Below are 11,695 nucleotides of genomic sequence, written 5' to 3'. Positions count from 1 at the left end.
TTGTGCATGACACATTTTTTCCAACAATTGTTTACAGACAGATTATTTCACTCATTCACTGTATCACAATTCCAGTGGGTCAGAAGTTTACACTACATTGACTATACCTTTAAATAGCTTGGAAAATTCCAGAAAATGATGTCATGGCTTTAGAAGTTTCTGATAGGTTAATTGACATCATTTGAGTCAATTGGAGGTGTACCTGTGGATGTATTTCAAGGCCTACCTTCAAACTCAGTGCCTCTTTGCTTGAGATCATGGGAAAATCACAAGAAATCAGCCAAGACCTCAGAAAATCAATTGTAGACCTCCACAAGTCTGGTTCATCCTTGGGAGCAATTTCCAAACGCATGACGGTACCACATTCATCTGTATAAACAATAGTACGCAAGTATAAACACCATGGGACCACACAGCCGTCATACCGCTCAGGTCGGAGACGTGTTCTGTCTCTTAGAGATGAACATACTTTGGTGTGAAAAGTGCAAAACAATCCCAGAACAACAGCAAAGGACCTTGTGAAGATGCTGGAGGAAACAGATATACAAGTACCTATATCCACAGTAAAATTAGTTCTATATCGACATAACCTGAAAAGCCACTCAGCAAAGGAAGAGGCCACTTCTCCAAAACAGCCATAAAAAAGCCAGACTACGGTTTGCAACTGCACATGGGGACAAAGATCGTACTTTTTTGAGAAATTTCCTCTGGTCTGATGAAACAAAAATAGAACTGTTTGGCCGTAATGACCATCGTTACGTTTGGAGGAAAAGGGGGGAGGCTTGCAAGCTGAAGAACACAATCCCAACTGTGAAGCACGGGGGTGGCAGCATAATTTTGTGGGGATGCTTTGCTGCAGAAGGGACAGGTGCACTTCGCAAAATAGATGGCGTCATGAGGATGGAAAATTGTGGATATATTGAAGCAACATCTCAAGACATCAGTCAGGAAGTTAAAGCTTGGTTGCAAATGGGTCTTCCAAGTGGACAATGACCCCAAGCATATTTCCAAAGTTGTGGCAAAATGGCTTAAGGAAAACAAAGTCAAGGCATTGGAGTGGCCATCACAAAGCCCTGACTTCAATCCTATAGAAAATCTGTGGGTTAAACTGAAAAAGCATGTGCGAGCAAAGAGGCCTACACACCTGACTCCGTTACACCAGCTCTGTCAGGAGGAATGGGCCAAAATTCACCCAACTTATTGTGGGAAGCTTGTTGAAGGCTACCTGAAACGTTTGACCCAAGTTAAACAATGTAAAGGCAATGCTACAAAATACTAATTGAGTGTATGTAAACTTCTGACCACTGGGAATGTGATGAAAGAAATAAAAGCTGAAATAAATCATTCTCTCTACAATTATTCTGATATCTGATGAATATTATAATTTTTTTTTTTATCCCAGAATTGTTATCTAACCTTTGAGGACATGATTGAGTAAATGTTTGTATAGCCACTGTTACCCAACTCTGTATTTGAGTATAGACAACAGTATCGATTTCTGCCACTTGAAAAGTAAAAAATGGGTTGGGTCTGCTGGTTGTTAATCCAGTATAAAGCAGACACATTGTCTGTCACTCCTGTTAGTGGAGCAGTAGGGTAGGAAAGGGTTGTCGTTAAGCAGTGAAGTCAGGGTTTAGCTGCATCTTTGTCATGTCTGGAGTGTGGACTGTGCTGCTGCTCTGGGGTGTTGTCTTTGTCCCGGCTCTGTCGCATGGAGCTCTGGTCATCTCAGGAGAAGACTCCACACCACAGGTGACTCTCCACGGTTTCTATAGTATCTACTCTCCTGTGACCACATCTAGCCGCTCCTGCTATAATCTAGTGTTACTCTAGTTTTTCTATATATATCTGTACCGTATCTAATTTGAATCGTCTCTGTTCTGCTTTCGCTCCGTGTGTGTGTGTGTGTGTGCTTTGATTTTATAGTCATGCTAATATCTATGTATATGCATTTGTATGACATTCTGATCCTAATATTAAACTTCTCCTGTGATTTGTATCGCAGCGCTCTGATGGTGCTACAAGGCTACTAAAGGTACTGTGGTAGTTCAGCATTGACTCAAACTGTGTTGTCAGACACAAATCAAAACAGGAATCTGTCACAGAACCTGTCCGACTTTTTCTCTTGAACACCCTCCCTGTGGTGAATCTGATGATATCTGATGAATATTTCATTATTTACATTTCCCCCAGAAAAACAAACACTCTAACCTTTTGAGTATAGATAACAGTACTGATTTCAGCCATCAAAAATGTCAGAGTACTAAATAGTGTACTCTGTAAAAAAGAAAATGTAAAATAAATACTGTCTGAATCTACAATTTTTTTTTACAGAAAAGAAGTACAGATAATATGGAGGTAAGGAAATACAATATATTTACATTATCTTTGTGAGGATAATGATAAGCTATCTCCATCACTAGGAATCCATGCCTTCATGGACTTTTTACACTGAACCAGCTGTACTCTTTCACAAGAGTACAGCTGTAATCATTTGTTTTGAAGTAATCCTGTAGTCAATGCAGCCTACTCCACCTATTCAGCTGTATCCGGAAAATATGTTTTGAGAAAATGTGCGATTTTTACAGGCATATTGGATAGTCATTACTTACACAAACACACATTTCAAAACACTTCTGTTGCTGTTTCGCTCTGTTTTTTCCTATGTACGTACATGTCTGTGTATCTCTATCCCTCTTTCTCTTCCTTTCTCTCTGCCACTCTCTTCCTCTCTCTTTTCCTCCATCTCTCCCTCTCTCAGGTGGAGGTGTACAGTGTAAAGGTGGCCTGTAAGGTGGCGTCTCGTTTCGCTCACACGGTCATAACCTCCAGTGCTCTGAACAAGGCCAACTCCTCTCAGGAAGTTTTCTTTGAGGTGGATCTGCCCAAGACCGCCTTCATCACCAACTTCAGCATGTCAGTCAGCAGTCATGGCATATGTAGAAGTTTGTGTGAATACATATGTGTGTTTGTTTGAATGACTGTGTTTGTGTATCTCAGGGAGATAGAGGGTCAGACGTACACGGGCGAGGTGAAGGAGAAGGAGAAAGCCAAGAAGCAGTATCAGAAAGCTGTTTCCACAGGGCAGACTGCAGGACTGGTCAAGTGAGTGGACCAGGGCAATGAGGAGGGAACAAATGTGATGTTTCCATTACACCAAGCACTTCCATACTCTTTTATCACAGCCTGTGTTTTGTTTAAAATGTGATTGGCCTCCTACTGTACCTGTGTTTGTCTGTGGACTCTAGGGCATCAGGGAGGAAGATGGAGAAGTTTTCGGTGTCTGTGAACATCGCGGCCAATAGTAACGTCACCTTCATTCTGACATACGAGGAGTTGCTTCAGCGTAAACTGGGCCAGTATGAGATCATGACCCAGGTCAAACCCAAGCAGCTGGTCCAGCACTTTGAGGTCTGTAGATGTTTACACCCTTATACCCCAAAACAGCACTTTTTTCATCATCTTGACTCCTCAGTCCTGTGTCTCATCAATCCGGTCCATGTCTCTGACAGATTGTGGCAGATATCTATGAACCCCAGGGCATTGCCTTCCTGGATGCCTATGGAACCTTCATCTCCAACGAGCTTCTCCCTCTGGTGGAGAAAACAGTCACTGACAAAAAGGTATAATGCTGTTCTGTTCTATGAAACAAATGCATACGGAGCATATCGTCCCAAAAAGATAAATACAATTTTGCTGTGTTGAAATGTGTTGTTTTGTGTTTAATTGTATTAAATTGTGTTTCCCTCCCTCACTCAGGCACACATCTCTTTCTGCCCAACAATGGACCAGCAGAGAAAGTGCCCAGGTTGTGACGGCACCCTGATTGACGGGGATTTCGTTATCAAATATGACGTGAACCGAGCTGAGACCCTTGGTGACATCCAGGTTAGCTGTGTTGAATATGATACAGGATCAGTATTGGGGTCAATTCCATCAATGCATGGTGTTCATGTCTTAATGATGTTCAGCATGTCTTTTTCAGATAGTGAATGGGTACTTTGTGCACTTCTTTGCTCCTCCGGACTTACCCAGAGTTCCAAAGAATGTAGTGTTCGTCATTGACAGGAGTGGGTCAATGTCTGGAAACAAAATGCATCAGGTAAGAGAGGAGGGAAATAGTGTGTCTGAAAGAAAGAGCTGGGGAGAGAGAAAATATGAGAGCGAGATGTGGAGCGAGAGGTTAAGAGAGAGAGCTATAATATTAGTTGATGTTCAGATTGACCTGAGAGCCTGTGATCTCTCATAGACAAGGGAAGCTATGCTGACTATCCTGAATGACCTGCATGAGGACGACTACTTTGGAATTGTCACATTCGACCACCATATCTCAACATGGAAGGGATCTTTGACCAAGGCCACCACGGGAAATGTGTCTGAAGCCAAAGGATTTGTCAAAGGAATACAGCACAGTGGATGTGAGTCATATGTATTTAATGGGAATGTAGTGACACATACAGGGAGAAATTATTCACGAGGTTTGTGTCGTCATTCATTTTGTCAGCCAGTCAGTTGTACAACTGAATGCATTCAACTGAAATGTGTCTTCCGCATTTAACCCAACCCCTCTGAAATCCACGTCTTTGGCGCGCGGAGTATAGTAGTGAAACTATGACAGTACAACACTTGGGCAAGCTGTATGCTAAAACTAAGTGAGGTGCATTTATGAAGGAACTTACAAAATTGTTATATCTAATGTTTATTTTATAAACACCTGGATGGACTTTGTCCTGTTCTCCTTTTAGACACTGATATAAATGGTGCTCTGATGAAAGCTGTGGACATAATGATGAAAGACAAACAAGCCAACAAGTTCACCGAGAGGAGTGTGTCTATGATTATCTTACTGACAGATGGGATGCCAAACTCAGGTGCGTACAGGTTTCCTTCCTTTCTGATCTCTTTTATTTGGTTGGGCTGCCATTTTAACATTGAAGAAGCCTTCTGATGTATTGTTTTATATTAGATCAAGCCAGTAAGGTCATGGTCCATTTGTTTACTGGTCCAGCCATGTGTGTTTGTGTACAGGAGTGTCATCTACACCACAGATTCAGGAGAATGTCCGTGATGCGATGGGTGGGAACATGTCTCTGTTCTGTCTGGGCTTTGGGAATGATGTGGACTACTCCTTTCTGGATGTGATGTCTAGACAGAACCAGGGACTGGCCCGGAGGATCTACGAGGCTTCTGACGCCACTGTCCAGCTTCAGGTTTGGACCAGGGCTGTGTCCCAAATCTCACAATAGTCACTTTTCAGTGTTTTTCTGGTTTTACCATATCACTGATAGGGAGGGTCACAGGATGGACAAAACTATCTAGGTCATACATAGATACTGCATATTGGCATTAGTGATAATGCACTGTAGAAAATAATTTAAGATAAATGATTAGGTAATGTGTGTCTTTGTGTCCTAGGGTTTCTATGAGGAAGTAGCCAGCCCCCTCCTCTCTGAGGTGGACCTGCATTACCCTGACAACCTGGTGAACTCTCTGACCACCAGCCACTACAAGCAGCTGTTCAACGGCTCAGAGATCGTGGTAGCTGGCCGGCTCACTGATAATAGCTTGGATAACTTCCTCGTGGAGGTGTTTGCAAAGGGGGTGAGGAACAGACAGACAGGCACAACACAACATGCCACCCTGATACTGAGCTCAGAAAGACAGCTCTTCATCAGTCTTTGCACCAGTCTTTGCACTCATTATGATGTACAGTACAATGCTTAACCCAACTAATGCTTGTCTCTCACTCCTTCTCTATGTATCTAATACCATCTTTCTCTTTCTCACTCCCTCACACTATTTTTAGTTTGAGGAGGACTTTATTGTCAAAGGCCAGGCTAGTGCCCAAGAGTGGGACATACTGTACCCTGAGCAGGAGTACATATTTGGGGACTTCACTGAGCGTCTTTGGGCCTACCTCACCATCCAACAACTGTTGAGCAAGAAGTCAGTGTGATCAGTTAACTGCTATTACTGATGTCTGGTGAACACTCCACAACATAATGCTGCCTTAGAATAATCCAAATGCCTAAGACACACTGGTGGTTGAGATCTTAGAGTTGGGATCTAATGAATAGAGATGGTTATATTAAAGTAACTACATTTGTAAATATTCCATTATTTTCTGCCCAACAGTGTAAATTAAACCAAACCTAACCCAAGTCAAACCAAACCTATCCTCTAACCCAAACCTAATGCAATAACACCATTCATCCTATGGTTTTCTGTCAGAGAGACTGGAACTGCAGAGGAGAAGGGGAATGCAACTGCCCAGGCTCTGGAGATGTCCCTGCAGTACAGCTTTGTTACCCCTCTTACCTCCATGGTGGTCACCAAGCCTAAGACTGAAGAGGAGCAAGAGGAACCCCTCATCGCGGACAAGCTGACCGAGGGTATGAGACCAAGTGGGATGGGAGAGGAGAGGAGAGGGGGAGACCACCAGTACATCTGGCGTGTCTTATCTGACATGTTTATCTCAGTGGTTATAGAAATCCATATATGGATTGTCAAAGGTGTGTGTCTGACAGTTTTTTCCTCCTGTTGTTTGACAGATGAAAGGCAGAAAGCCCAGAGATTGGGTAAGAATATGCCATGAATGGATAGGACTGGATTCTTTATCTGAATGGATTTATAAGTCATTATACTGGATCACCTGAATTTATGACATGAAAAGCTGACACCAAATTATTTGTGCTTAGAAACTAACAGTATTGGATGGTAAAATACATTGTTATGTTCAGACGAAATCTATTAAATATATTTGACCACTTTGTACGTGATATTTTACTTGCCATCTGACATCTTGGGTGTGATTTTCAGGTCATTTTGTACCCCAGACGGTGAGCAACACCTACAGGGTGCAGAGCAGGCCCACATACTTTGGTGAGTCCCCCTTCATTCAGGGTGACCGTTCTGTCAGACATGGGTTACTTCAAGATTTTCTATCTGGTGCGACTGTCTCAAAAATAGGTTGCTTTCACAGGCTGCAGTACTTGCATATTTATATTTACTATTTTTTTCTGTGCTTCTTTTAAACAAACAGAAAGCAAAACAGTAAACATACAATTTTGAACAAGTGGATAAATAGTTAACTGTCAAAATAAAGTAAAAAAATAACAGTGTCTTAAAGACTAAATGAAGCATATTTAGTATTTGCAATGTCCACCATGCTGTCATGCCACATTAGGACTACAGAGAGTGATCCAAAATTTTGAATGGGCTTAGCCTCAACCAAATCTAATTTTACAACTGGAACAATCTGTTGTTGACTCTGCAGTGGATGGGGACCCTCATTTCATGATTGAGTTGCCAGAGCAGGAGGATGCACTGTGCTTCAACATAGACGACAGGCCTGGTACCATCTTCAACCTAGTGAGAGATCAGCTGGCAGGTAAATATTCACCACTTAATGACTACAGAAATAACACTTTATTCAAGTACATAGTTATAGCTGTAGAAATGATTCATTATTTGAAATTGACTGACCTTTGACAGAAATGTGTCTTTGAATGTTACAAGGCATGAAACCAAACCATGACACTTGTTTCATAAAATAGATAACAAATATTAAAACTACACTATGAACCATTCAAACATAACACCAACAGCTTGCCTCAATCTGTCTTGCAGGTGTTTTGGTCAACGGCCAGACCATTGGGGACAAGAAGGTGGCCCCTGATGGCAAAGTGAACACCTACTTTGGTCGCTTTGGCATTGTTCACCAGGGGCTGGGGGTGAGACTGGAGGTGACTACTCATGACATCACTGTGTCCCAGAATGGCAAGCAGGCCAAACTCTTCTGGTCTGACACTGCCTCTCTCAAGGGAGCCAAGTAAGTCCATCCTTACCTGGGTCGTTCCAAGAAGAGTGTCTTTTGCATCCATTTGAGTAGAAACGATACATTCTGCACCTATATTGAATTTAAAAAGCCTGTTATATTAAATGAAGTGGCCTTTAATAAAGACGACATGGAGAAGTTTTTAATATGAATAAAGACTTGCTAAAGTGTTAAAATTCTGCATTATGACATGTCCCTCCGTGCCCCCACTACTTCTAGGGAAGATTTGAACCCATGTAACCCCAACATCTATTCATTGCAAAGGCCTAGTTATGTTGTTGCTTTGACAAAGTCATTTCTTTGTATGATTATTTAGTTCATGTGTTTAGTGATTCATTTACATCTGTCCCTCATTTTAAGGTCAGCCCTGTTATGTGAACTGAACTCTCAGTTTAATATGGTGAAACTATTCCTTTATATTCCTTTTGGCCATTTTCTGGTGTTTTGTGGTGGAAAACCTAGCGGGTTGAGCATTACACGTAAACCCTTCTACCCATAGATAGACAGGCTACAAATGTTATAACAATAAAATAAATTGTGATGCTTGCAACTCCCTGTTGCACGCAACAAGCTTCCATTCCCCCTTCACAAGTTGATTTATGGCTAATTTAAGAATTTGTCAACCCTGTTACATTATTTGGTAGTATAGTAATTTTTTATTCCCTCTTGACATGGGGAAAAAGTGTTGTTTTATGAAGTTGAACATGTGCTCTTTATGGCAGGATGTAAAAATGAGGTGACATCTGAAGTTTTCTTTGGCACTGAATTTTTGGAATGACCCACCTATTTTACTGTTCTGGCTTCCAGATAACTCCTATTGATACACTGTATATAGAGAGACCAGAGTTTCTGGATTTAATGCAACCTCCCTTGCTACTCCTACTACCACAGAAGGTTGTAAGGGAATCTGATGTTTCATCCTATCTCCCTGTCCTCCTGATTAAACTACCTCTATCTCTCTCCCCTCCTACAGTTTAGACCTGCAGGTGACCAAAGACCGCAGCTTGACTGTCACCCTCAGGGACTCGGTCCGGTTTGTGGTCATCCTACACAAGGTGTGGAAACAGCACCCCTACCACCAGGACTATCTGGGCTTCTATACCCTGGACAGCCACCTCCTCTCCCGCAGCGTCCATGGCCTGCTAGGTAGGACAGCCACCTCCTCTCCACCAGCGTCCATGGCCTTTTAGGTAGGACAGCCACCTCCTCTCCCCCAGTGTCCATGGCCTGCTAGGTAGGACAGCCACCTCCTCTTCCCCAGTGTCCATGGCCTGCTAGGTAGGACAGCCACCTCCTCTCCCCCAGCGTCCATGGCCTGCTAGGTAGGACAGCCACCTCCTCTCCCCCAGTGTCCATGGCCTGCTAGGTAGGACAGCCACCTCCTCTCCCCCAGCGTCCATGGCCTGCTAGGTAGGACAGCCACCTCCTCTCCCCCAGCGTCCATGGCCTGCTAGGTAGGACAGCCACCTCCTCTCCCCCAGCGTCCATGGCCTGCTAGGTAGGACAGCCACCTCCTCTCCCCCAGTGTCCATGGCCTGCTAGGTAGGACAGCCACCTCCTCTCCCCCAGCGTCCATGGCCTGCTAGGTAGGACAGCCACCTCCTCTCCCCCAGCGTCCATGGCCTGCTAGGTAGGGAAGCCACCTCCTCTCCCCCAGCGTCCATGGCCTGCTAGGTAGGGAAGCCACCTCCTCTCCCCCAGCGTCCATGGCCTGCTAGGTAGGACAGCCACCTCTTCTCCCCCAGCGTCCATGGCCTGCTAGGTAGGGAAGCCACCTCCTCTCCCCCAGCGTCCATGGCCTGCTAGGTAGGGAAGCCACCTCTTCTCCCCCAGCGTCCATGGCCTGCTAGGTAGGACAGCCACCTCTTCTCCCCCAGCGTCCATGGCCTGCTAGGTAGGACAGCCACCTCCTCTCCCCCAGCGTCCATGGCCTGCTAGGTATCACCAGGGGGCTCCAAAGGATAACCTGTCATTGGCAGGGCCAGATGAAATCTGCGTTGCTGGCTGGAGTTTTACTGCAGTATATTTGGAAAAATGTCTGTATATCTGATCAATAAGAATGTATTGTATTATGCCCATACAGGTCAGTTTTACCATGGGGTGCAGTTTGAGGTGAGAGACATGCGCCCAGGGGAGGAGCCAGAGAAACCAGATGCCACCATGCTAGTGAAGGGGCAGGAGCTTACAGTGACAAGGTACTGTGATGTCTTCACACACACACACACACACACACACACACTTATCTCATCATTGTCTCTCCTCCCTGCTTTTTTTCTGCAGGGGCTGGCAGAGGGACTTCAGCTGGGATGTGAAGAATGGAGAGAACGTCCCCTGCTGGTTCATCCATAGCAATGGCAACGGCCTCATCGATGGAAACCACACAGATTACATCATGTCTGGACTCTTCAAGACTGTCTGAGTCTGGTACACTAGCAGTCAACCTCCTCAAACAGTACATACAATATATCAGTCACACGTTTCACATGGATTCAACACACTGTATGTGCTATAGACATACCATCATGACATGAGAATAATTCATAGATAATGTAAGACAAAATCAGACTGAAGTACGTTTGATTAAAAGATAAGTGGCAAGATAGAGAACTGCTGTCAAATACATTCAATGTTTTCATATTGATATTGGATAATGCTGACAAAAACCTGTTGAAATAAATGGTCCCACTTCCACCTAACATGTGTGCATTTAATCCCATGTTGAATGGCCCCTGAGAGGGAGCCATGAAGGGAGGGAGAAACCTATACAGTGCTTGACATATTGCCTGGCTATCCAGCCTCCTTGCTCCGGCCAAACGCTACTCCACGCCCACAGACGTTAGTTTCTTCTCCACAAGAGTCTGGGTCTGAGTACCTCCCAAACCTTCACCAAATGTGAACACATTCAGGGCTGTCTGATTGGTCCAGAAACCAATGGGTTTAGGGTGACCACATTTAAAATAGCCAAATGCGGGAAAACAGGAGGATTTTACAGGAAAGTGTAGCCTACATAAAAACATTTTTCCGCACCTTCTGTAGCCTACTGAATATCATTATAGAATATACATAAAATGCATCTTCCAATTGAAACGTCTGCCTATGCCCACACATACATTTTTATACCCTCAAACACCAAGTTAGGCACACCTCATTTCAAAATAGGCTATGGCATCATCACTGTCAATCCTGAATGATAATTCTTCACGTTTGACTAGTGAAATGTGTTTACATGCCAATCATTTGATCTCAATCAGTTTCTTGGGAGTATACATTTAGATCTGTGAGCAGATTAGAACAGATGGTGTTAACAGACTTCATACCACAGCATTGTTGAATACTTGTTTCTGATTGGCAAGAAGGGAAATCTAGAATGGAGATTAAAACCAGATAACAGGACAGTTGGAAAATACAGTATATGTTATGTATACTGAGCAAAAATATAAATGCAACCATTTCAACGATTTTACCGAGTTACAGTTCATATAAGGAAATCAGTCAATTGAAATACATTAATTAGGCCCTAATCTATGGATCTGTTGGACACAGATACCTTTTTTAAAAAGTAGGTCGTGGATCAGAAAACCAGTCAGTATCTGGTGTGACCACCATTTGCCTCATGCAGCGTGACACATCTCTTTCACATAGAGTTAATCAGGCTGTTTGTTGTGGCTTGTGGAATGTTGTCCCACTCCTCTTCAATGGCTGTGCGATGTTGCTGGATATTGGCGATAACTGGAACACGCTGTTGTACACATCGATCCAGAGCATCCCAAACATGCTCAATGGGTGACATGTCTGGTGAATGTGCAGGCCATGGAAGAACGGGTACATTTTTAGCTTCCAGGAATTGTGTACAGATCC

The 11,695-nt window shown here is 43.7% G+C and overlaps 1 protein-coding gene across 1 annotated transcript; it reads left to right on the top strand.

Moving 5' to 3' along the window:
* The first annotated feature begins 1,542 nt into the window (after positions 1–1,542).
* On the top strand, positions 1,543–10,533 carry LOC109897152 (inter-alpha-trypsin inhibitor heavy chain H3). The gene is made up of 22 exons (XM_020491739.2): positions 1,543–1,752; positions 2,006–2,035; positions 2,335–2,358; positions 2,762–2,916; positions 3,001–3,105; positions 3,249–3,411; positions 3,513–3,623; positions 3,760–3,888; positions 3,986–4,102; positions 4,250–4,418; positions 4,746–4,871; positions 5,029–5,210; positions 5,416–5,601; positions 5,807–5,946; positions 6,232–6,392; positions 6,552–6,578; positions 6,820–6,882; positions 7,277–7,390; positions 7,630–7,831; positions 8,811–8,983; positions 9,921–10,032; positions 10,118–10,533. Exons 1-22 carry the CDS (start codon positions 1,651–1,653, stop codon positions 10,254–10,256), a joined length of 2,730 nt encoding a protein of 909 aa, XP_020347328.1. The 5' UTR covers positions 1,543–1,650; the 3' UTR covers positions 10,257–10,533.
* Positions 10,534–11,695: the final 1,162 nt, after the last annotated feature.

Source organism: Oncorhynchus kisutch, linkage group LG1 (assembly GCF_002021735.2).
Source record: "Oncorhynchus kisutch isolate 150728-3 linkage group LG1, Okis_V2, whole genome shotgun sequence".
NCBI classification, from domain to species: Eukaryota; Metazoa; Chordata; class Actinopteri; order Salmoniformes; family Salmonidae; genus Oncorhynchus; species Oncorhynchus kisutch.
The sequence above is the reverse complement of the archived record's forward strand: the minus strand, read 5'-3'. Positions and strand labels throughout refer to the sequence as shown.